At 35.5% G+C, this 27,096-nt stretch overlaps 1 protein-coding gene across 4 annotated transcripts in view; it reads left to right on the top strand.

Moving 5' to 3' along the window:
• The window catches only part of USP6NL (USP6 N-terminal like), a 238,309-nt gene that overhangs the window by 147,202 nt on the left and 64,011 nt on the right, over nt 1–27,096 (top strand). For all 4 annotated transcript variants that reach the window (XM_037847962.1, XM_037847960.1, XM_037847959.1 and 1 more), the window contains 3 exons: nt 19,451–19,518; nt 21,624–21,706; nt 25,699–25,738. In XM_037847962.1, coding sequence (XP_037703890.1) covers nt 19,451–19,518; nt 21,624–21,706; nt 25,699–25,738 — 191 coding nt within the window. The remainder of the gene's footprint in view (nt 1–19,450; nt 19,519–21,623; nt 21,707–25,698; nt 25,739–27,096) is intronic.

Raw genomic sequence — 27,096 nt, 5'->3', positions numbered from 1 at the left:
TTGCATTCAGCCAGCAGTTTTAATCTCCCCAGGACAAGCACTGTTAACTTCCTTGAGAATCTCTGTGCATCCCAACCCCAACAGTGTACTAGGACATGCTGTTCTGAACCTTGCCTTTTTTCCCCTACTTAAAATGTATCTTGCATTTGAATCCGTATCAGTAGATCTGACTTTGCTTCCTGATTTTTAATAGCTGAATTTATGTTCACTTAAGTTGTTTCCAGTCATTTTTGCTGCGTTTTGAAGTTGGTCATGCTTATTTACAAAGAATTTAGATTACTATTATAAATACATTCTGCAATTTCTCATAGCTTACTCAATGAGTTGGAGACAATGCTTTCTAAGAAATGTTTTCCACAATGAAGATGACATGTCTTTTATTTAAATGTTTTTATAGTTAATCTCCTTGGAATATGGTGATATTTTATGTAGAAATTGGTACAACTCATTAAGTACAACTTCCCAGAAGAGGCTTTTTTCCCCATTTAATGATTCCTTACAAGAGTTATACTCTTTGCTGTGTAAAAAATTTCTTCAGTATTCAGTGGAACCTTATGTATAAGCTTTTCAGCCAGGCAATTGAGAGTGGAGCATGAGGTGGGAACGGAATGTGTAAGTTTAAAGAAATCTGAATGTGAATTTTCAGGATCCCCAGACACAGTGTCACTTGGGGTCCAGTGGCAGCCCTTCTTCTCTCCTGGGTTGTTTGCTTTTAAGATTGTTGTTTCTTTTAAAATTCTGAATGCAATGGTACAAGTTTATTTGGAAATCTGCATTCTCCTACATGCTCTTTTTCTCAAATGTATTTTATTCATTGTTGGGAAGATGATGTATATAGTAGATTATGTAAGTGCTTCTTAACATTGAAGGGGATATATCTTTAGAAGTAATTAGAGTTCTTTTTAGAACTTGCTTGTTTGAGCACAATTTGCATCGTTTAAAAAAGACCTATAATCACTGGGATCTTAGTCATTCAATTCTGATGAGTACCCAGGTAATATTGATTTGTTAGTATCAAAACTTGAGTTAAGTTGTTATTGTGTTTGTTTAGCTTTCTTTTTAGGCTTGAGCTAATTTGTTATTCCTAAATCCTTCCTTTTCTTTTTTTTCCTTGTATATACTTAACTTCTGTTCCAGGAATGGATTATCCAGTTATGTTGGGTGAAGGGAAAATGATAAACATTTGTAGACTTGTTTTCCAACTCACCTTTACTGTTGAGCCAGCTGTTGTTACTGTGGACTCTAGCTTTTTATCAAGACATGACTACTTGTTCTCCTTGTCCAAATAATGAGTGTCTCCTATTCTTTTAGGGCCCAGATCAAATGTTGCTGTTTTCTGACTTTGCTTCTTTCCTGTCGGTTTCCCTCTAGCATTTTATAGAAACATTTACTAACGGGCATTTGTCACATTATTTATGGTTGATTCCTTACGTGTCTGATTCCCTCAGGAGACTATGTTTTTCTGAGGAACTCTTTTATCCATATTTGTATCCATATCCATATCCATGTTTGTATCCATTTTCATGACTGGCTATTACATATCCCACGCAGACTCCCAAGGGTATTTCTAGAGCTAGTGCAGAATTATTTTTTGATAACTTTCTTCAAAATTTGTTTTATAGCTTTCCATCTGAAACCTCCTAAGAAGTTGGAGAACAAGTTTTGTCTTCCAGACAGCACACTATTTTATTACAATGATTCTATTTTATTAAATAGCTGAAAATATGTTTGGAAAAACATAAAAAAATTTTTTTCTAACTATTTTGTGTCATGATAATCTAAGTCTGTCTTTATAGACTTTAAAGACTTTAAAACATTTAATAAGGTAAGTTTAATAATTCAACAAAAGCTTCAGAGGTGTAAAGAAGAGAATAAAACTATTTCCTCCTCTCAGAAGTATCCATTTGTTAATGTTTCAGTACATTTCATTCCAGTCTGTTTTTAACAGTGTTTGTTTTGTTTTGTGTTTCCCAGTAGGTTAATGACTTGTTTGGTATTGAGAGTAGCTTTAGGTTTTAGATGACGCTTTTCTGGTGAAATCTATAATTTACAGCCTCTGAAGATTGCATCTAAAGGGATTGTGTTTATTTACCTTATTAGCAAATCCCTCAATTCAGAAATATCTCAAAATATTACTAGATTCTTTTCTTTTCTTTATTCGTTTCTTCTCTTCTGCTTTGACTTTGTTTTAGTCCCACCCATGCAATTTAGTGAGTTTGTGATAATGAACAGAAGAAAACAAAGCTGCTTTAGTAGGGGTTAGCTGGGCAACCAGCTGGGCAACTCTTTCATACCTGAGTGACTTTCATATACAGTCCATGATTCACATTCATGCTTCAGTAAAATTGCCAGTTGTTGCAGGTCATGATCTTCAGGATTTGCTCCCAAGTTGAAGCTGTTGAAATATTAAATTTTCAAATACCAAGATTGAGATGAGGGCCAAAGACAAATTATGGGGAGCCTCTTATATTCAAAGGATAAGCAGAAGGAAAGGAATAAATTCAGACAGACTAGTGAGAAGAAATAGTGAGAGAGGCAGGAAAAGAACGGAGGGGAAGCTCTTCAATTTTAGCAGTGAGTTTCAAGACTAAGGAAATATTTTACCTTGATAAATACAGCTAAGATGTCAAATGAAAGGTCACCTCTTTGAGTTCTTTCCCAATTCCCCTAGCCAGTCAGTTCTCCCCTGTATTGTGTTCTCATACAGATTGCTCCTACTTCTTCTTGAAGTGCTTCTCATAATGTGTGGTGATTTTTTTATCCTCCGACTGTTGGCCTGGAGCTCCTCAGGTGGCCTGGGGCAGGCTGCATGGCCACTGATGACCTCCCTCCATCGCAGGGCCTCCCCCCATAGGCTGCCCCTCCGTAAACACTGCTGAATCAACACGGAACTACTTACATTGTGGCAAATTTTAGAATTATTTTTAAAATTTTGTCTTAAATGTAAAGCTAACGAGACTTTATTACCTACCCTGGATAGTAACCAACAAAATGCTGATAATGAAAGCAGTTTGTTTCTTGGTCCTAGACATTTATTGGAGATGTAGCAAATATTAAGGTACTGCATTCCTGGCTTTTCTCTAACTCAGCTTGAAAATGCTTTTACTTATATTTTGCTATTTGTATGAGTCAAGAATTAGAAATTTGTGAAGGTGTCTGTTCTTACCGTAATTTATGCATATTTATGTTCAGACATTATATTCAAATTGAACTGATGGATTAATTTTAGTGAGAGGATGTTATCTGAAATAGCTGTGCCTCTATTGAGGCAATGATCTAATAAATTCATTCCCCATTCCTTTAGCTTAAGTGAACAATATCTATTTTGCTTTATTAACATGACTTTGTCAAGGTAATGCTAAAGTATTTGTAGAATACTTGTATACTATAAATTGCCAGTAGTAGTTGATGTGGTAGAAATACTGTTTTTAAGAGTTTGACATACTTCATAGTCAACACGTTTTTTCTCTGGATAATGTATGGGTTGTATCTATTAAAAAAAAGCTGTTGAAAAGTGTTTAAAAAGTAACGAAAAAGTGTACAAGTTATAGTGAGTAGAAGATATAAATCAAAGACAAAAAGTCAGTGTAAGAGTACTGCTTGTGAGCAGTTCCTCCTTCCCTGTGTCCTATCCAGTGTCAAGCAGTTGATAAATAGTAAAACATAAAAAAAAAAAAATAAACTTAATTGTATGTAGTTGTATGTGAAAACAATATTTAGCTGCCCCATTATAACATTTGCAAATATTTGCAAATAATCAGATACTACAAAAATGTATCTCACACCCATGAAACTGTTACCCAGCGAGGACTCATTGCCTGACATGCACAGAAGTCCACATTTTGAGAATAGAAAGCACTTTAATACAAGGTGGTCTGAACGACTGCTCAAATCTGTCTCTCTGAGTTGGAAGTGCTTAGAGTTTTTATTTGATTAAACAAAGGGAGGTGGGGTTATAGATATTGGCACGTTATGATTGGTTGGGAAACATTCAAATTAAGGATTATAAATTGGCCTTTGAAGCCCCTGAACTAATTGGAATAGACATTATTTGGCTGTAAAGGAGGAGCCTGGGAAGCATCTGATTGTGGTTGTAACTCATTTGGCTAATACAGACAACTGTGATAATGGAAGGAAATAACAAGTAAGGGAAGTATGCTATAGCACGGTTATCAGTTAATACAAATAACCATAATAACAATTGTAAAGGAATGGAAACAAGCTAAACAAACTGGCTGTAAGGGAGGGGTAATGAAGGCATCTTGTTACAGCAACGTGATAAATCTCTCAGTTAACTTAAGAGAACAACTACAATGACGAGTAAAAGAAATAAGCTTAAAATAACAACTATGATTACAAGTAAAAACCGCTATAATCAGCAGTTACGAAACTATGACAGCTTTATAATATTAGTGTAGTAAAATGTTGGAATCCTGGATATCTGAAAAAGTAGCAAATAAATGATTTTGGAAGTCAAAATTTCAGATCTGTGAAGATTTTTCTTTTTATTGGAGTGGATATTCCTTTGCAGGTACACAACCACAACCTAATGGTTTGAACATACTGAAATCAACTAACCAAATTTCTGGTTACTGTGCACAAGATGGTTTCTTGGTAGCTATAACTTATTAATTTAGACACACACACACTTTAAACTTGTGTAGCAAGGTGGGTAAGAGCACAGACTTTGGAGCTTTCAAGGTGTGGGTTTGAATTCAAGCTCTGACACTAATGTACCCTCAGACAAGTTTTTGACTTTCCAGCTTCATTTTTCTCATCTGTACAATGTGTATATAATAGGGCTGTTTGAATATTAAATGAGATCATATACATACTTAACACAATGCCTGATTGATAGTACAAGCTCAACAGCTGTGAGCTATTGATAAGCAAACTGTTCCTCCTGGGTAGCTTTCATTTTCTCTACAATTTTTCTGGCCTCTTGTCTATTCAGAAACACCTCCTTGGCCTCCTGTTGACTTGAATGCAGCTCCTTGGCCTCTTGCCCTCATTTAATGCTGGTTAGAGGAGCTCTGTTGACAGAGTCTCTTGATAAACCTTTGTTCGTTTGCCTGCCATTTTAATTATTCAAAGTCCATGTGGAGTTATTAAGAGTACTCTGGAGCCTTACTGCCTCCATCTGATTGCCACTTTTGCAACTTAAAAGCTGTGTGATCTTTGCAAGTTTATTAATTAACAATTTTCTTGTCTGTTAAGTGACCAATAATGACACCTACCTCGTAGATTCAATGTGATGATTAAATGAGATAACATACATAAAGCATTTAGATTGTATAGAGTAAATTTTAGCTATGACTTTGAGCCAGGCTCGTAGTTAATACTTAATTCATTTAGTTTCCTGATAAGTGACTACTTTGTGTACCTATGTATTCAAATAAATCACTTTTTTAATTAAATTCAGTTTTATTGAGATATATTCACATACCATGCAATCATCCATGGTATACAATCAACATGGTGTACATCGTACCAACATATAGCTGTGCATTCTCCATCCCAATCTATTTTTGAACCTTTTCCTTATGCCAGAAGGAAGAATAAGAATAAAAAATAAAAGTAAAAAAGAACACCCAAATCATTCCCCCCATCCCACCCTATTTTTCATTTAGTTTTTGTCCCCATTTCTCTACTCATTCATCCATACAGTGGATAAAGGTAGTGTGATCCACAAGATTTTCACAATCACAGTCACCCCTCGTAAGCTACATTGTTATACAATTGTCTTCAAGAGTGTATATAAATCACTTTTGATGTTATGTGGCTTAACTTTTATTTTTACAAGTTGCCCTAATAACTTTATTTGCAAAGTAGGATTAGCAGGATGTAAAAAACACATATCATTCTAAACATGCATGTATATCTGAGACCTTTATGCATAATGTTGCTCTTAGGATTTGTTAGGTTAGCTGTGTTGAAAGCAGCTATTGTGAGAGTTGTGTGGTACTGTGCTTGGAACTTAGGATACCTTTTTTTTTTTTAGGCTTGAATGAATGTAAGCCTCAGTGTGACATGAGCAATTTTATTTATTATATCCTTTTTTTTTGTTACCATACTGTTGGCTTTTGGTCCAGTTTTGCCTTATGGTCCAGTTTGAGCCTAAGGGCAATGTAGGGATCAACTAATATTTACCTATCTTATTCTTTTCTTATGTATTAAGACAGTTTTTCCTGTGTGCTTCTTAGGCTGTATGCTTCAGGCCATAATCCTGCTTCTAGGTGTTACTTAGTTCTTGTTTTTTGCCTGTCATTTTTGGCACAGTTTGTTATTTTGGTGTATCATATTTTAAAGAGTAGAAAAGTTACAATTGGATTGAGAGTAGAGTATGCCAAACACTATGTCTGTGGAATTGTTTCTTTCGGGATGAGCACTCTACAAATGTTCTTCTGTCTCCTTTGTCTTATAGCTGGTCTATATAAATATGCTATAATTTATAATTTCTTATTAATACTCAATGAACTGAATTCAGTGCAAACTTGTATAGAAATGAATACAACTGTACATGCTCACAATTGTAAATGAGCTGGGAAAGGAGTCATAAAAGTAAAGTAAATGAAGTAGATTCAACAGAACTCTTTCTTTAACTGTGGACATTAATCATGAAGACATTTGATTTAGTATTAACTAAAAGCATGAAGTATTTTGGTAAAGTTAGCTTCAGTATCTATTTGGTGATTATTGTGTCAAAATTTTTGTGTTTCTCTATCACTTCCTGTTATCATCCTAAAACACAATTTAAAATACAATAATTTGAAAACAGGGACTCGAAGAGATATTTTTACATCAATTCTTATAGCAGCATTATTCTTAATAGCCAAAAGGGGATGGACACAACCCAATCATCTATCAACAGGTGAATGGATACACAAAATGTGGTTTACACATACAGTGGAATATTACTCAGCCATAAAAACTGGCCTTCTGATACATGCTGTGATATGGATGAATCTTCAGAACATTTTGCTGAGTGAAGTAAGCCATATACAAAAGGACAAATATTGTGTGATTCCATTTATATATAAACTATCCAAAATAGGCAATTCATAGAGACAGAAAGTAGATTAGAGATGGGGTGGGCGTGAGGGGATGGGAACAGGACATTATTGCTTAATGGGTACAGAGTTTTTGTTCAGGGTGAGGAAAAAGTTTTGATAATGTATCGTGGTGATAGTTGTAGAACATTGTGGATGTAATTAACACCACTGAATTGTACACTTAAAAATGATTAAAATGGCTAATTTTATCTTATATTTATATTATCACAATAAAAGAAAATAAAAAATCATAATAGAGCAGATGCAATTGCTTATCATCACAAATAATCCTTCATGTATATTGTTCTTGCATTCTTTACGACATGGTTTCTTTCTGTTTTGCTCAAATAATTAACAATTTAATATGATGATACTGGAAGGCTACTGGAAGCCAGAAAATACAACTGTTGAGAATTCACAGGAATCACAGGTAGATGTGTTTATAAGGAAAGAAATGTAAGGACCAGCTGTGGTGAGAAGAGATAGAATAAGATCATCTATTTATGCTTCAACAAATTGCTTGGTGTTTAAAAACATGACTTTGAAGTTAGATAGCCTGGCTGTAAGTCATGCTCTGCCAGTTACTTCCACATGACCTGAGTTTCTTAACCTCTCCCCACACCTTGATCTGTCCCATATATAAACAGTAATAAAACTAACATAATAGGTTCTTACAAGGATTAAGTTTAGATTCTTACAAGGATTAAGTGAGATTATGTGTGTAAAATGCACCGCACAGTATCTGGCACAGAGTAAATTCAATAAACAGCTTGAAAAATGTCTACAAACAAGTTGTAACAAACAGTTCTTGTGTCATGTATTAGAACAGCCAGACTGCTGGAAAGGCAGCTAAGGTATAGTCTTGAGTGTGTCAGCATCTGTAGGCGGGTATAGTGAGTAAAATGGTTCATATGTTTGTCTTGGTTCTAAGTATCTGTAGTTGGCAGTTTTGCCATTCAATCCTGCCCCCAAATGTGGGAGTTACACTCATATTCAACAGTGGTAATTATCTGTCTCATCAGTAGTTATGTCATTTAAATATTATTTCATCACTTCATATCCTTTGTGAATCATCTTGCACATAAGTGTGGAAGTTACTGGTCTGATTTTGGGGATTCTGGGGAGTCAGCAGCATTACTGTTTCTTCTCTGAGGAGTAAGGCGCAGGAGACGAACAGACGGAGATCAGAAGGTCTCCCCTCTTGGCTGATTGGAGGACGTGGCATTTGAAGTGAAGAGAAAAGTTGCTTATTAAGCCATCTTTACTTAGACTTTATCCACTTAGTCACTAGCCCAGCCCAACAAATCATGTCTGAATTTTAGTCTTAAAAATTTAAATACCTCTCTGAAATGGAATGAAAAAAATAGAATAAAAATATGTAAGAGAAACCTAAGACTGTTCAGCAAAGGTATACTTTTTTTTTTGTAGTGAATGTATATCTGGAAAATAGCTTATAAATCTAATTTTAAAATTTGATTATATACTTTGGATGGTTTGTATGGATATGGCTATATCTCAGTAAAATTGCATTAAAAATAAATGGCTATAGTATTGGGGAGTTCATTTTAGTAACTACTTTTAGAAATTTTCACTCTTTTAGGAAATATTTATTGAGCACCTACCGTGTGCTATGCATTGGGACAGATGGATTAAGGGATACCAAGATGAATGAGGCATTTTCCTTTGTTCATGGAGCCTACAGTTTAATAGAACAGACATGTTAATAAATATGTTCAATGAAATATTATAGGTCCTGGAATGAAAGTATACAGTAGAACAAAAGAAGCATTGGTCAGTTCTGCTTTCATGGCAGTGGGCAGTGGTAAGGCAGAGAATATAAAAGCAACCTGCAACTTAATTTATGATTAAATCTGAGAGAAAAAATTATCCTCTCTATTATAGTGAGTCTTGTCAGCAATTATTTCTAGGGCTTTAATAAAATTATTGTTGTTAAAACTATAAATTTAAATATTTTATTACTTACAGAAATATTAACTATCCATATGATGCTAGTTTCTCTATATTTAAAAATATTGGAGATGTATCCTGTTTTTAACGACCTTAAAAGTAAATGCATACAAATAAAGCAAAACAAAACAAAAAAAAACAACCAACCTATCAACTACAAAGTGCTGACTCTTTTTATTTCCAAAAGGAAGGGAAAGACATGGAGATTTGTGGCGACTCTGTGAAAGGGAGGCTGAGGTTTCATTTGGGAAGGTGGTTGGAAGGGAACTCTTTTGAGCAGTAGCGTTACACGTATACTAACAAAAGGACGCAGGTAGATGGAACTGACTTCCTCTGTCTGTATAGCCCTGGAAGTCCTGCAGAGGTCTTGTGGGTCATTGTGGAGTGGGAGTGGGGAGGGAGGCCAAGTTTGTAAAACTTAGCCACATTTCTCCCCAGCCCCACTCAGTGCCCTTGCTTAGCAATTTGGCTTCTCTGTAAGAATCTGAAGTAAATGCGTTAGGCAAATTTGATGGAAAGTTTAAAAACTACTTATTTAAAGCATGATATGATAGAAATGCTGATATAATTACATAGTGCTAAAATAGATACATTTTGAATGAAAAGGTATAAATCATATTTATACTGATAATGAAAATAAAACTAAAAATGAAGAGCATTTGGACTAATTTTGAACACTTTTATTCTATCAAGACAGGTGCATATTAAACTAGAGGAATATGAAGATGTATATGGATACTTGTATGGCTGCTTTGAAGAGGAAATCTGGGCATTTATGAGGTCTTTTAGAGTATATGGCATATATTTAGCTTTCAGCCTTTGGCTTTCCTTTTCCTTGATCATAAGTATTTATACTATTTTTATAATTGCAGCTATGATCAGGATCTTTTGTTGTTGTTGTTCCCAAGTGAACATGGGAAAGAAGGAAGCCAAATGATTTTTCTAAGATTATTACACTAGTGGGGGAAAGACGAGGGAGATGATAAATGGGCTTTTGAAGTTGTAGATTTTTTGTTTGGTGTGGAATCAACTGAGTCATGAGACATGGAAATGGGACTGGGCTGGGAGTGCAAGGGAGTATGGGGATTGGGTTATAGATGACCTCCCTTTGCTTTTGGTTTAGGATGTCTTAGGATGGGATGCTATTTCAGAATTCATGATCTGGGTGGGGGAGAACAGATATATGTAACTTTTAACTGCTCATTTTTAGTTCCATCTCGCAGAGAATGACCATCAAAATAAGTGTTATTTTGGGTTCTCTTGTTGCTAGTGCATCTTCCCTTACTTCTTTTGATGGTTTGTTCTTATTTGTGTTTTGGTATTGATCTGCTTATTCCTTCTCTGAGCACTCCTCCTAGCCTTGGGTCAGGAGCATGGCAGAATGCTGAAGTTTTTAGCAGTGGTGTCTTTTAAGATCTTACATTTAAAATCATCTTTATTCTTGATAAATCTTGGTCCGTGGTACACTAAAGATGTGATCACAAATAACTGAAACCGTTACTTATAGGTACCATTGACACTTAGGGCTTTTGAAAAAGAGCTGGAATTAAGGAACTTGAGTTACAGATACAAATAACTTATTCAGATTATGTCAGGAGAAAGGAGCATTTGCTATATGAATACATTGAACCAGAAATGAGAGCCCTCAGGAACTGAAGCGTGAGTCAGCTTCTGGGACAGGCCCTTCTGTCTTTTTCTGTCACTGATGGTGACTCTGCTTCTCTCTGTGTTATCAGCTGCTCTTCGCCTCTGACAGCTACTTTTTCTCTGCTTACTGTGTTCAGCATTGTCTGTTAAGCTCTTTACTTTATCTTTTACTCCCATACAAATTGATTCACTCTCTCAGTTTACCGTAGTTCAAATTTCCAAGAGAGGACTGGCTGAATACATTTTGTTATGTTAATACATTAGGATTTTTTCCAGTTCTGAAAATGATTGCAGTAGATTCACTGGTGTGCTGTAGCCAGCCTGAATTCAGCATTCCGTGCCATCTCATTAGTAGCTGGAATTCACAGGTGCCACAAACCAGGGCTCCCCGCCTCCATCCTTCACCCCAGCCCACCTACCCAGAGCTGTTTACTAAGCCTTTACCGTGCACTCTGGGTGGATCTATGAGTGCTGGCATGCACCATCTCCAAGGTGTATTATTAAGTGGAAAGCAGTGAAGTGTAGAATTATTTATAGAATGATTCTAATTTTTGAATGGAAAAAGGAGATTTATATATATTTGTGTGTGCATGCTTACATGTGGCTTCTTTTATAGCATGGAGAATATTTTTGGCAGGTAACACCTAGAAAGGAGGGCTTAGGTTTGGAGTAGGGGTTAAGTGTGTATAGATCTGAGTTCAGTTTTGAACTAATTCTTACATAATATTGTGATGATATATGTAGAAAAAGAAATATAATCTTCATGTTGAAAGTGTCAGGGCCAAAAGAATTCACTTTTCTTATTTACAGTTCACAGTGTTGCCTCTTTGTGCTTTACTTCATATTTGGACAGTGACTTTTTTGTTCTATGTCTTGCTCAGGTTTCTAATACATTCCCCCTCCCTTGGCTTTTGGTGTCTTTTGTACATAAGCTTTCACTGTATCATTAATAATATACATGATATATTTGGTTGTTGTTTTTTTTTTTTTTTTTTTGTAGTATATTCTCATTCTTTCTAAAGGAAACATTCCATAATGGAAACATTCAAAGTAAACTTTGAATCCTTGTATATTAGTTTCCAATTGCTGAAATAAATTACCATAAACTTCCTGGTTTAAAGCAAGGCATACATTCTCTTACAGTTCTGAAGGCCAGAAGTCTGAAGTCAGTTTCACTGGGTGTTGGTCTAGGTGTTGGCAGGGCTGTTCCTTCCGCAGTCTCAACAGGAGAATCTGTTTGCATGCTTTTCTAGCTTCTGGAGGCTGCCTGCATACTTGGCTCATGACTCCTGCCATCACTTGAACCTGTTGTTCCCACTGTCACAGCTACTACTTCCTCCTTTGACCTTCTTGCTTCCCTCTTACAAGGATCCTTTGATCACATTGGTCCCATCCAGGTAATCCAGAAAAATCTTCCCATTGTGAGATCCTTAATGTCATCACATCTGGAAAGGCCCTTTTGCCATGGCAGGTTCACAGGTTCTGGGGATTAGTACGTGGACATCTTTTGGTGGGGGGGCGTTATTCAGCCAGCCACACCTTGTAACATCTATAAATATATTTAATTTTTTTTGCCTTATGCTTATTTGATAGCTTTGCTTGGTATAGAATTCTAAGTTCACGAGAATTTTTTCTTAAAACTTTGAACATAGTGCTTAATTATCTTCTAGTTGATAAAAAGTCAGCCAGTCTGGTTCTCACGCCCTGGTGTAAGACCCGGCTTTTCCCTCTCTAAGTTTCTGAGATTTTTTGCTGATGTTCCATGTTACAACTGACTTAAGCTGAGCATGGATTTAATTTGCTAGTGTCCAGTTAAGGTGATCAGTGTTCACAGGCATGCCTCCCACAGTTCTCTTACTTTTGCAGAGTGGTCTCCAAATTGCAGATCCCTATCCGTTTAAAAGAAAGAAAGAAAAGGAAAGCAATGAAGGGAAGAAGGAAAGAATGAATAGAATTGAATAGAAAATTTCAGAATGCCATCCTGCAATAGTTATATATTTTGTGTCATGGAACATTTATTTCAGTTTTATATGTGTCAAAATTTAAATAGCCATGCTTTAGCATGTCTTTGCTTACAGTGTCTGAGACATTAAAAATTTAAATTAAAAATTTTCACATTATAAATTATAATTAAACATTATGTTAAGATATGAAATGTATTTGAGGTAAAGAACATTCCTACTTAGCTTTCTTTTAATGTTTTAAATAAAAATTTTCTTTGTTGCTCCATGACAAGCTTTATTAAAAATACTAGGAACTGGGCTAATTTTGAAGCACAAGATTGAGGCATACTATGGAGCTCCTTGTTTAAAGGCCCTGTTTGTTGTGAGATGGAATGCTGGGTGTAGGCTGGTGTGGGTCATACTTGGGATGTAGTCTGAAAGCCACGTTTTACCCTCAACAAATATCATCTTTGTTTAAATATCTGAAGTCTGTGTAACCACAGTAAGGTCTTTTTTTCCCCTTAGAAAAAGACAGAATGCTTCTCAAACTTCTTCTTTCTTGCATGTGTTTCACAGACAGTTTAAAGTAGATTTCCCTTCTGCTTTTGTTTGTTTCAGTCAGTTGCAGAATGTGGAGGTACCATGTAACACTTCATTTTTCATTGTTTTGGTTTTCTGGATGCTAAAACAAATACTATACAGTGGGTTGACTTAAACAACAGGAATTTATTGGCTCAGGGTTTTGATGCTAGAAGTTCAAAATCAATGTGTCAGCAAAGCTGTGCCTTCTCTCCAAAGACTGTGGTATTCTGGGGCTGGCTTCTGGACATCCTTGATCCTTGGCTTTTCCATTAGATGGCAATGCAGATGGTGGCGTTTTCTTCTTTTCTCCTAGTTCTGTTGACTTCCAGCTTCTGGCTTCTCCTGTGTCCAATTTCCTTTGCTTAAAAGGACTTCAGCCATATTGGATGAAGGCCCACTCTCATTCAGTTTGCACACACCCTAACTAATAACATCTTCAAAGGTTCTATTTATAAATGGGTTGATACCCACAGGACCAGGGGTTGTTACCTGAACATGCCTTTTGTGTGGGACATGATTCAGTTCCCAAAACTCATGAATTATAAAATAATAATGAGATTTTGGAATAGGATTTTATTCCAAGAATATTGAAGATGATGTTAATTCCCAAGGCTAGACAGATTTTTGAACAAGGGGTAAAGTACTTTTAAAATTGAAATAGTTTATTTGTGTATGTTTAACATTCATCTATCAAAATATGCACTAGAAAAATGGTCTGCCATCAATTTTGTTTTGTTGGATTGAATTTAAAATTAAATACCTTTTATGAATTGTTCATTACCGTTTGGTGCTAACTTAGTGAGCATAATGTACAATGCCTGCTTTAAAAATATATTCTTGATTCTTAGAAGTTCTTGAGGATATGGATTGAACTAGAGGTCTGCTTAAAATGTTATAATCACCAATTTTAAAAATCCTTCTTAAAATGCTACAGTTGTTATTTTCTTCCATGAATTTGTGTCCAGAGATGTTTTCCTGTATTCTTGTGTATTTGATTCAAATGTATTCTGATCCTTACTGTTTAAAATATGCCTCTTCAGTAAGAAGGAACGATCTGGTGAAACATATGACAACATGGATGAACCTTGAAGACATAATGCTGAGCGAAATAAGCCAGGCACAAAAAGAGAAATATTATATGCTACCACTAATGTGAACTTTGAAAAATGTAAAACAAATGGTTTATAATGTAGAATGTAGGGGAACTAGCAGTAGAGAGCAATTAAGGAAGGGGGAACAATAATCCAAGAAGAACAGATAAGCTATTTAACGTTCTGGGGATGCCCAGAAATGACTATGGTCTGTTAATTTCTGATGGATGTAGTAGGAACAAGTTCACTGAAATGTTGCTATATTATGTAACTTTCTTGGGGTAAAGTAGGAACATGTTGGAAGTTAAGCAGTTATCTTAGGTTAGTTGTCTTTTTCTTACTCCCTTGCTATGGTCTCTTTGAAATGTTTTTTTATTGTATGTTGGTTTTCTTTTTAACTTTTTTTTTCATACAGTTGATTTGAAAAAAGAAGGGAAAGTTAAAAAAAAAAAAAAAAAAGAAAAAAGACAAACAAGGAAAAAAAAAAAAAAAAGATGTAGTGCCCCCTTGAGGAGCCTGTGGAGAATGCAGGGGTATTCGCCTACCCCACCTCCATGGTTGCTAACATGACCACAGACATAGGGGACTGGTGGTTTGATGGGTTGAGCCCTCTACCATAAGTTTTACCCTTGGGAAGACGGTTGCTGCAAAGGAGAGGCTAGGCCTCCCTGTATTTGTGCCTAAGAGTCTCCTCCTGAATGCCTCTTTGTTGCTCAGATGTGGCCCTCTCTCTCTGGCTAAGCCAACTTGAAAGGTGAAATCACTGCCCTCCCCCCTACGTGGGATCAGACACCCAGGGAAGTGAATCTCCCTGGCAACGTGGAATATGACTCCCGGGGAGGAATGTAGACCCGGCATCGTGGGATGGAAAACATCTTCTTGACCAAAAGGGGGATGTGAAAGGAAATGAAATAAGCTTCAGTGGCAGAGAGATTCCAAAACGAGCCGAGAGATCACTCTGGTGGGCACTCTTACGCACACTTTAGACAACCTTTTTTAGGTTCTAAAGAATTGGGGTAGCTGGTGGTGGATACCTGAAACTATTAAACTACAACCCAGAACCCATGAATCTCGAAGACAGTTGTATAAAAATGTAGCTTATGAGGGGTGACAGTGGGATTGGGAATGCCATAAGGACCAAACTCCACTTTGTCTAGTTTATGGATGGATGTGTAGAAAAGTAGGGGAAGCAAACAAACAGACAAAGGTACCTAGTGTTCTTTTTTACTTCAATTGCTCTTTTTCACTCTAATTATTATTCTTGTTATTTTTGTGTGTGCGCTAATGAAGGTGTCAGGGATTGATTTAGGTGATGAATGTACAACTATGTAATGGTACTGTAAACAATCGAAAGTACAATTTGTTTTGTATGACTGCGTGGTATGTGAATATATCTCAATAAAATGATGATTAAAAAAAAATATGCCTCTTATGTTTTGAAACCCTGTTATATTTAGTTTAAAGTAAAAAATAATTTGATTTTAATTTGGCTTGGATAATGTAATAGTTTTTGTTTGTTTGTTTTTAAACTAAGATCCTGGCAAAGTAAGAGGGGCTGAGAAGATTTAAACTAGTTGTTCCACATATTTCTGTACATGATTTTATGTTTAACGATAGGAGCATTTTCCTTAGCTACATATATTATAACAGCTATCTTGAGTTACTCTTCAATGACCCTAATATTTTAGCAACAATGGTATTATATTTTAAACCAAATTTTTCCAAACTTTTTTTAATTATGGATTTATCATGTAAGGAGAGTGTGATGATGTAGTGTGAATTGATAAGATACTGCCATGATTAGACTGTTGTTTCATATTGACATGTGATGTAAGTACCAACTAACAAAGCTGTTACTGTTCAATAAGTGCCTGGAACTTTGTACGTACTTGCACATAGATACAGACAGCTGTTGATATTGATTAATGTGGTCAGTGTTTTAGGGCAAGCTCTTTGTTCTGTTAATGGAATTCCTAAATAAGGAATTAGAATGAAACCAAAGCAAGTTTCTAGTGTAATTATTAATAAACTTCTCAACTACACATTAGACAGTATGAAAGCTAATTTTACTGTAGTGAGTCCTGCATAAGGATACTGGTTCTTACTTTATAGATGATTTCCTCACAATGCAGGTTACTAAATAATATCTCTGAAGTGAGTGTTGAGAAAGATTGGCATTTTCCATTTAATCTCTTCAAAGAAACAGATTGGGATATAGTTTATCAAATTAGTTTGACTTCAAATCCACTCTCTTTTTGGAATATATTCATTAATATTATAAAATTTTCTGCCCATGGGGAAATACAAGGATAAGAGAAAATTCTAAGAGAATTTAGAGATTTGGAACTCATTTATTTGATTGAGTCAACTGTTCTGATCATGTTAAAGCGGATCATATTTTCCCATATAAAATTAGGCTACGATTTCATCCAGCTCCTGTTAAGACTATTATATTCTTAGGTTTTGCTTTTCATGAAATCTCTAGAATGAAGACGATCTGTATAACACTTTTCTATCTTTCTATCTTTTCTATCTTATAGTTTTCCACAATGAAGCTTTTCTGGGATACTTTCCATCTTTATTTCCCAACTGTATACCATTTCTGGTTCTTGACTTCACACTTTAAAACTTTTCTCTGATGTCTCTTTAAGTTGGAAATAAGTTGAGACTTTCACAGGACCAAGAGTAGGAATAAAGCACTGATATGAAATATAGTAGAAGAAAGCACTCACCCATCAAATTTGACCCAATTACCATACAGACTCATACTTAGCAGCTCTGATAAGGAAATGGACTTTAGTAAGTCATCAGGTGCCTAGTTGGAACTTCATTTTTATTAATTTGCTTTTCCTATCCCTTTGGTAGAAGTGTGAATGTAGTGGTTTAAAGCTGGGCAACAGAAGAGAAGAAAGGACTTGACAAAGGCTTATAAGTTGAAAAAAGAATAATGAATATGCATGCAATTGACTTGATTATTCCAGACTTCTGTTCACATTAGTTCACTGTAAAAATCTGAGCTAGTCTGTATTTTTGTTATTAGAGTGAACAATTCTATTTATTTATTCACACTTTCCCCGAAGGATAGCATATTGACATTTTGTAGTCTAAATGAGAAAAGCAGTGACACAAAACAGTTTTTTCCAAATAACCTTTAAAAATTAAAAAAATTCCCATTTAGCTGTTTTCCTACCACTCTCCACACGCTAGCTCATTCTTTTTTTGTTTGTGCCATAGTGCCATCTAACATGGCTTACACTCCACTTCCTAGTTTTAGACATTATCTGTTGGTTTCCTGCATTGGAGGATGAGGATTTGGTTCTTTTCCTTGTGCCCACCTCTGCTATACACCTGTAGCACATCCTTTCAGCTTTCAGGGGTTGACTTTTAGGGACTCCATTGTTTTAAACCCCATCCTTACTTCTTCTAGGGAACCACCATTTGCTGGGCCTCGTGTGTGTGTGTGTGTGTGTGTGTGCGCGTACGTGCCCACGTGTGTGTAAGGATTATTTTAAATGTAAATTCGGTTGTTTCTCAACCTTTCCACTGTTGACTTAGTATTCAGCTTTCTCTGGTCTAAATCTTGCCAACTTTCAAAGTTTTTTTGTCTAACTGTCTTCTCTGTTTCTCCCCTTGCTCTTGTGGATTTCTGTCTTCTTAAAGCATCCCTATGTTGTCATTTTAGTGATGTTTTAGGAGGAAAAGATATGAACGTTTGTTGCATCTGCCATCTTTTATATCCCTTTTCATATCTTTAGGAATCATGTATAAAGTAATGGTTAAAATTACGGGCTATGGAATCAACACTGTCTGGATTTGAACTCCAGCTCTATTGTTTATTAGTTTTATAACCTTGGACAGGTTGCTTAAAAATCTTGCTTCAAATCTATAAACCTCATTTTTCTCCCATCTGTGTAATAGGATTAATAATGATACCTACCCTAAATGTGTTGTGAGAATTGAACGTGATAATGCCTGTGAAATGCTTAGCACAGTCTCTGCTGCCTGGCAGTTTACTACGCTCTGCCAGGCCCTTAGGAAGAACACAGAAATGGTTGCTGCTGCTGCTATTACTCTCGAGAATTTCTTGCTCATGATCTTTGCCCAGTTTTCTGGACTGGAATTGCTTGTCTTTTTCTTGCTGACCAGAAGTGCCTTTTATAGGCTGTCACTGGTCTTTTACTTTTATTTATGGTGTTTGGGATATGTAGTCATATCCATTCTATTTTATGTTATGACCACTATTTTTGTTGTCAGATAAGTGTTTTTGAAAGGTACTGATGGTAATAAGGAAGAAGGGTAAGTGGGAAAAGGGGAGTAAAACTGGAGGTAGAGAGATCAGTTAGGAGATGATTATGGTAGTTGAGGTATTAGATAAAGGGCATGCGAAAGGCTAAATTTAAGACGTGGTTATTTTCATTGTGTAAGATATTTAAACTCCTGAAATATGTCTTGCTGTAGTTTGTTTTCTGGACAAATTACCTTAATTTGTAAAAGCCTTCTTTGAATACTCTTCTCATCTTCAGTCCAGATAGGTTTCATCTGAAAACTTAGATTGAGCTTTTCAGTTCAGTTTCTGTTTCAGTACCCATTTCTATGAAATTACACCAAAAATTGATTCTTTTTTTTCTTTCCTGAATCTTGCTTTTTCACTTAACAGTCTATCTGGAGAATATACCATATTTATCAATTTTAAGCACACTTTTTTACTCACATTTTACCACTTCTGAAATTAGGGTGCACCTTAGATGGCATCTTAGATTTTATGAAACACATTAAGTACTTAAGAATCTCCTTGTTCTTTTTTTTATTTTGAAATTTAACATATATACAGAACAGTGATAACTTTCAAAGTGTGATTTAACAGAGAACAAATTTCAAAGAATGTCCAAAATTGATTCTTAAGAGATAAGATTTATTATATACCCCAAGTTAATGCTGTGTTAATTATTTTGCTTTCTTATTGAATATTTTGTGTAACACTGAAATGATAAATATGTTGATATCCAAAGTTGTAGTTGCAGAGATGTCACTTGTCTTAAGTTTTTAATTTGATTTTGCTGGTTTGTTATTTTAGGCAGTATTGATTTATTGTTTTGTCTTAGTTTTAGAATTAGTTGTCTTTATTAGTTTTTGAGTAACAGTGCATTTAAATTTGATCTCTCCACAGATTCAGACCAAGATGTAGCAGTCAAACTTGCCCAGGAACGAGCTGAAATAGTTGCTAAATATGACAGAGTAAGTATCCATATTTACTCTTTGAGTAAGTTTTATTGGAAAAACATAAATACAAATGAATTTGCTTTTTGGAGAGCTTAAATTGCAGAAGCGGTTTGTTTACTTCATGTCAACACTGAAGTCATCCCTGTTCTCTGACTTCATCTTTCAGTTCTCCACCGCCACCCTCACACCCCACCACTGCTCCAGCCCCGTGGTCTTTCACTGCTCCCCCAACACACCAGGCTGGTTTCTGCCTAAGGGCCTTTGCGCTGGCTGTTTCTTCTGCCCAAACCACTTGTACCCTGGATATCCTCAAATTGCATTGCCTCACCCCTTTCCGATCTTATCCAGATGCTATTTTCTTAGTGAGATCATCTCCAGCCACCCAATTCAGTATCCTGGGCACTCTGTATCCCCCTTTCCCAACTTCATTTTTTGCTGTAGCACTTATCAGCTTCTAACATACTTTCTAGTTTACTTATTTGGTTTATTGTCTGCTCTCCTTCCTAGAAAGGTAAATTATCTGAGAGCAGGAATTTCCTTGTATGGTTTATTTTTGTATCCTAAATGCCTAGAATATTTCCTGACTTGTACTAGGTACTCAATATTATATTTCAGTAAGTGAGTGTAAGAATTAAATATCCATTTTATTCATAATTTATATGTGCAGTTATAAATTTAACATGAATCTGAAATTTTGAATTTACACATATATGTGAAATTTCCATTAGTGTTTTATCCTTATGTTAGTTTTGGGATCTGGAATTTGATGCTCTAGAAAATCACCGTTGTTGACAATATGCACGTCTCCTAGTGGCAGTAATTTAGAAATGTCTTGTTATATATTTGTACCACTTGCATGTAATTTTATATCTGTTATTTTTGATTATTTGTGAGAATAGCATGAACATGAAATTATGGAAAGCCATCTGGACTGTGCCCTGTTCCAGGGAGGCATACAGGCAGTGCTCAGCTTGACAGTTACGTTCCCAGAGTTTGTTTCCAAATTGGTCGTTTGGAACAGTTTCCCATTATTGTGATTAGATTTTAGTGTAATGAAACCTAATTAACTTATTTTACTGCTTAACTAATTTAAACCCAATATAACTATCATTCCTTTGCATGGCTTTTTTTTTTTTTTTTTTTCCCATGCAGTTAGCCCTCAGTAATCAGACCAGGCATTGTGCTAGGCATTGGAAAAGAGTTACATTAATTCTTGCCCACAGCCTAATTAAGCAATTGTGAAATAAACTCAGATGGAGATGTCCACAAGATTGTTGATACTGGAGAGATTGTATAGACTGTTTGAGGTTCCTACCCAAATCATTGTCAGTTAAAAGCTTCAAGCTAAGTGAGGTACCTAGAGCGAGAAGAGCAGTGGGCTGAGGGCAGAACACCCGCAGGCATCCCAGCAGTTAGAGGAACCCATGAGAAAACTTCCAAAAGCCAGGTGGGACTGTACTAGAGAAGCCCCGAGAGACCAGGACTGAAGAGTATCCACTGGATTTGACAACTGTGAGGTCATTTTTGACCCTGGTAAGGATAGTTTCAGGTTGATGTGGCTGGAAAGTAAAGATGTAGAAAGACAAGATGTTTCACCCATTCTGAGAATTTTGGATGAAAAGACAAGATGGATTTTTTTTCTTAGACAGGGTAACTCTAAATATTTAAAATTTGGCAGTTAATCCTTGAGTAGCTTTATTTGCATACAAACTTTAAAACTAATGATTTGTAGGTGAGCTCTTTAAATATTTCTGAGATTTTATTTGTTTAAAATGTATTTTATTTTTAATAGCTTTGCTTTCTTAGCCTTCAATTGCTCCCTCTTTCCCAGTCTGCTTCTCATAGGAACCTAGTCTGATCCAGGCTTAGCTCCATATCAGCTTTTGCTGACATACAGTATCCTCCATAGTTCATAATTTGGAAAACAATGATTCTGTTGCCAAAAATAGTTCAAAAAAAAGAAAAAAAAGTATTTGTTAAGTAAGGTTGATCTTGCCTCCTTTCCGGCTCTTATTTTTAGTAATATATAATATAGTTCCTATGTTTTGGTCTTTTATGTTAAAAGAATATTCAATTTTATAAATTCCCAATAATACCTCTTTTTTTGTCCACTATTTTAGGGACGAGAAGGTGCAGAGATTGAGCCTTGGGAAGATGCTAATTACCTTGTTTACAAAGTCACAGATAGATTTGGCTTTTTACAGTAAGTTGTCTAGATTGGAAACTTTTTTTAAAATTATTTTTGTTTCCTTGGTTACCTATTATATTCATTTTCCTTATTTTTAATATAATTGCCATGAATAAGCTTCCAGGAATGGTAATGCAACTTGCTTTTTTGTTATTAAATTTCTGGCAGTTTTAATCTCTGTGGTTGAAATGGAGCTATAGTTCAGAACACAAACTTTTAATATTCTTTGTATTTTGGTAAGAACATTAAGTACAATAAATGAGTTGCTTAATAATTTAGCAAAATTAAATGCAAATGAATAACATTTTGTATTTTAAAAATAATTACAAAACATTTCATTTTAGATAAGTGTATTTTAAAAATAATTAGCAATTAGAACTTTAGTGTGTTGTGGCCTAAAAATGAGCAATGAAAAGAAATGCCATTGGTCTGCCTTATAGTTATAAATGTATTCATTTTATTGCTTCTCAAAATTAATTCCATTTATCCTGAGTATGTTATATGAAGAGGTGGTAGAGGCCTAACCATATAAAATGGTTAAAGTGATTTTGACTCTTAAAAACATCCTGCAAATGATGTGATTCAGTGAGTTCTTGTTCTGGCATTGTTTACTCAGATTTCCATTGCTGGATGCTTCTGTTGCTGTCTATACTTTGATTGATTCCATGTACTTTAGTGAGTAACTGAATTCTCATTCAAATTTTTTTTTTCCAGTTTTAGTTTCAATAGGAAAAAGCAAGGAATTTTTATTTATATAGAATATTAAATTTAGAAGGAAAAACAATTTCTTGTATCCTTCATAGTAGTAACTTACAGTGCTCAGTCCTTTTATCCTCCTTCTGTTTTTTTTTTGTTGTTGTTTTGTTTTGTTTTGTTTTTTTTATTTAGAAACAATTTTCTTGTTTCACATTTTTCTGAGGGTAAAAATAGGAACAGTTCCGGGAGGAGAATTGTGCTCTCCCGGAGAATTGTGGTTTTGCTGGTTTCTAGTCAGTTTACCATTTCATGCCTCATTTGTACAGTAGGAATCAATAACTGCTTTTTGTAGCTGCTCTGTTCATATCTAACTACAGTTGTTAGGAACTTAATAACTTGTTATGATATGTGAAGGTTTGACAGTCATTAAGAAATATAGGATAGGACTAACTTGATTTTAAAACAGATTTCACAATAAATATTAAAGTTGTTGCCAGACCAATCTGGCTTGGTGATGGAACAACAGTGTCCTTGTTTAGTACCCGGAAATGGGGAGTCATCCTTGGTCTGTGCTGTGATGGGGTTATATTTGGAGAATAAAGAAATAGATCTTGTGTAATAAGTTAGAGAACATTTTGAGTTTTAACATTTCAACTTTAAACTCTTCTGTCAAAATAGTCCCTGCTAGTCTGCGCAACAAAGGATGCTAGATATTTGATTAACTATAGATAATGTTTTTAAGGTTACAAATTATTAAGAGAAGGATTAGAAGGAAATTATACAAAAAATAGAGAAGATAAAATTATTACCATGGTTCACATTTTCAACTGTTTTATTAAAATGTGTATATTTGTAAAAATTAGTAGACTGTCTACAGTTTACTATGACTGTATAAATATATGAGAGCCAGAATAAAGGAGTTTTTTGGTTTGGTTTTTAAAGAATACCTGTTGTGATTAAAGGCCTTAAGAACACTTTATACCCATCCTTATATTTTGACCAGAGTAAATCCAAACTTACCTAAAATTTACTACAAAAACAAACATCAAATTTAGTCAGTACATTAAATTTATTAATTTTAGCAAGTTAAGTTTTAAGTTTCCAAATGAGAGTTTGTCCCACAGTTCCAGAAAATACTCCTCCCACTGTTGAGAAATTACAGGCGTGTATACTTTAATTAGTAACTCTTCTAAAGTTTAATAACAGATGAAAAGATATATCCAGTCTCTCTCTCCCCCCCCCCCCTTCCACCCTTCTTCCCTTCCTTCCTTCCTTTTTATGAGGTATAGCTACGTGTTGACAGATTGTTTTCTTTAAGCAGCCTTTATGTATCCTTTTCCCTTAGAGGACAAACCCCTGGTTTGTCAAAATTTTGCTGTGAAGGTTTTCTGCAGGGTTTGGCAAAATTTTCTGTAAAGAGCCAGAGAGTAACTATTTTAGGTTGTGTGGGCCACACAATCTCTGTCGCAACTATTCACCTGTATCATTGTAGCTTAAAAACAACCGTAGACAATACATAGATGCGTGAGCATGGCTGAGTTCTGATAAAGCATTATTTAGAGAAACAGTTTGGGCTGTCATTGCTGACCTAAAGGAACCCTCTGCTCTCGGCTAGATTTGTTACTTCCTTTCTTCTGCTTAAGGATGTTTAGGTGGCAGGGTAAAGATGTGCATGTACTTGTATGCATGCATCTGTCTTTTGTTCATATGTTCATTCAGCAATATTTTTTTGTGCCTGATGCTGGTGTGGTGCTTTACATGTGGATTTTGAATATTGCACGTAGCTGTTGGTAAGGTGGCATTCTCCTGCCTTTCTTCTAGGGAGGTCGTAAAAATTAATGTATGCCAACACAGAGCTTTGAGGGGGAGAAGTTCTCTGGAGATCTTATTGCTGTGCGCACACCAGATCCCTTATAAAAGGTTTTGGGTATGAAGAAATAATGCAAGAAAATCCATGTAGGAAATCATCCACTTTCTTTTTCTACCATCAATTTATGAGGTCTGAAAATTTTCTATATTTAATTCTCAAAGTGTCTTTTCTCCTTGAAAATTGGTTTCTCAGTCTTCAGCTCTTTTCTTACACACACCTGCATGATCTGAAGATTGAGATTGTCTTATCTTAATTTAAAACCCATAGGTTAGATAATGCTGAACATCTCTATATTTGACTAAGTGAGCGTGTTAGTTTTCTTATCTGAGAAAAGAGAGTTTGGAGTATCTCCCTAAGATCTGGCTATTACTCTCTTTGTCAGTTCACTCTCTAGCTTAATGGCTCACCTAAGGACTCTTCAGAGTAGCAAGAAAGCCTTTGAATCTTGAATCTAATCTATCATGCTCTTGAAAGTGTTATTATTTGGTCTTAAGAGAAACTAAGGCAAGAATATATACATATCATTGCCAAAACATCGGTGCTACTGAGATAGCAACTCAGAGCACATACATTTGTTTACAGGTAACACATTGTTTTTATATCACTGACAGATAATACAAGAGTGTCAATATTTTATATCAGAGATGCTGTCACAAAATGTGAATTTGATTTTTTATTATATGTGTTTAAAAAGTCATCGCCACTGAAGTTTTGACAATGAGACTTTCCTTATTACACAGAATGAAAACTGAAGTTTTCTTTTTCATTCATAAATTTTTTTGGAGGCAGTTTTATTTCTGTATGCTAGGTTATAGTTTGAACTAGAAAGTAGAGCAGTGGCCTAGAGTAGAGGTTGGCAAACTGTTACCTGTAGGCCACAGTGGCCCTCTGCCTGTTTTTGTAAATAAAGTTTGATGGGAACACAGTTATGCTCACTTGCATATTGTCTGTGCTGCTTTGTGCTACAGCAGAGTTAAGTAGTTGCAATGGAGACCATATGGCCCACAAAGCCTAAAATATTTATTGTCTGACCTTTTACAGAAGAAGTTTGCTTCCTGGTTTAGAGCAGCACTGTCCAATAGAGCTCTCTGCAGTGATGGAAATGCTCTGTATCTGCGCTGTTCAATATGGTAGACACTAACTACACGGATGTGCGCTTGAAATGTGGCTAGTGAGACTGATGGACTGAATTTTTAATTTTATTTAATTTTAATTTACATTTAAATTTAAATAGTCACCTGTGCCTACTGTATTAGTACAAGTCGAGAGATTTGAAGATTATTTTATATTGAACTCAGTGGAATGGAAGCTAATTTAACTGTTGTGATGATAGTATAATGGCTGTATATCACATATACCTACAGGTATACAATTGTAAAAAAAAAAAGTTTTCTATGATTTGTCTTAAAGCTATCTCACATATACTGTTTTTCCTCTGCAGTGAAGAGGAGCTCCCGTATCATAATGCAGCTATGGAACGGGTAAGTCCAACTCCTCATCTATTTCTAGTTATAGGCAAATTACTTTTATTAGAGGAATAAAATCTACCATCTTTGTGATTTTGAGTGCCATATTATATTTAAATGGCACAGTTATTGTTAGAATTTTATCTTGATTATATCTCTATAAGAAAGCAATTCAGTTTATGGGGAAATTGTTTTAGGAGACTTTACTTGAAAATAAGGAAACGTGGAAATTACCAGAAGACTTGCATTTTGCTAGACTGGTAGTTCTCATCTAGGAGTGTTTCAGAATGTAGAGCCTTTCAAAGCATGTTTGCTTGGGACATAGCTTAGTCTGCCCAATTAGAATCTCCGGGACAGGTGCCAAGGTATATGCATTTTATTTAAAAAAATTTTTTTCCTTGCAATTTTACTGAGATATAGTCACATACCATACAGTCATCCAAAGTGTACAATCAGTTGTTCACATTATCATCATATAGTTGTTGGATTCATCACCACAGTCAATTTTTTAACATTTTCATTACTCCAAAAAAAATAATAATAATTAAAATAAGAGTAAAACATAACACTCAAAACAACCCATCTCCCCCACTCCCCACTATTATTCATTTAACACCCCCCCCCCCCCATTTTTCTACTCGTCTGTCCACACAATGGATTAAGGGAGTATGAGCCACAAGGTTTCCTACAATCACACAGTCACACTGTATAAGCTTAATAATTAAATACTTGTCTTTAAAAAACAATGCTAGTGGATTGCAGTTCAACAGTTTCAGGTATTTCCTTCTAGCTATTCTAATACTCTAAAAACTAGAAAGGGATATCTATATAATGCATAAGAATAACCTCCATAATGACCTCTTGACCCCATTTGAAATCTCTCAGCCCCTGAAACCTGACTTTGTTTTATTTCTCTTCCCCCTTTTGGTCAAGAAGGCTTTCTCAATCCCACAATGCTGGGTCCAGACTCATCCCTGGGAGTCATGTCCCACATTGCCAGGGAGATTTACACCCCTGGGAGTAATGTCCCATGTAAGGGAGGGGGCAGCAAGTCCACCTGCCAAGTTGGCTTAGAGAGGGGGGGCCACATCTGAACAACAAAAGAGGTTCTCTGGGGGTGACTCTCAGGCACAATTATAAGTAGTCTTAGCCTCTCCTTTGCAGTAACAGGCTTCATAAGGGCAAGCCCCAAGATTGAGGGCTCGGCCTACTAAATTGGTAGTCCCCAGTGTTTGCGAGAATATAAGGAATTCCCCAGGTGAGTAAATTTAATATTTCCACATTTTTCCTCAGTCCCTCAAGGGGACTTTTCAGGTACTTCTTTATCGTCTGCCCAAATTACTTTGGGATGTGTTGGGGCTTCACACTCACCT

This window comes from Choloepus didactylus, chromosome 8, assembly GCF_015220235.1.
Source record: "Choloepus didactylus isolate mChoDid1 chromosome 8, mChoDid1.pri, whole genome shotgun sequence".
Taxonomy (NCBI): domain Eukaryota; kingdom Metazoa; phylum Chordata; class Mammalia; order Pilosa; family Megalonychidae; genus Choloepus; species Choloepus didactylus.
The sequence above is the reverse complement of the archived record's forward strand: the minus strand, read 5'-3'. Positions and strand labels throughout refer to the sequence as shown.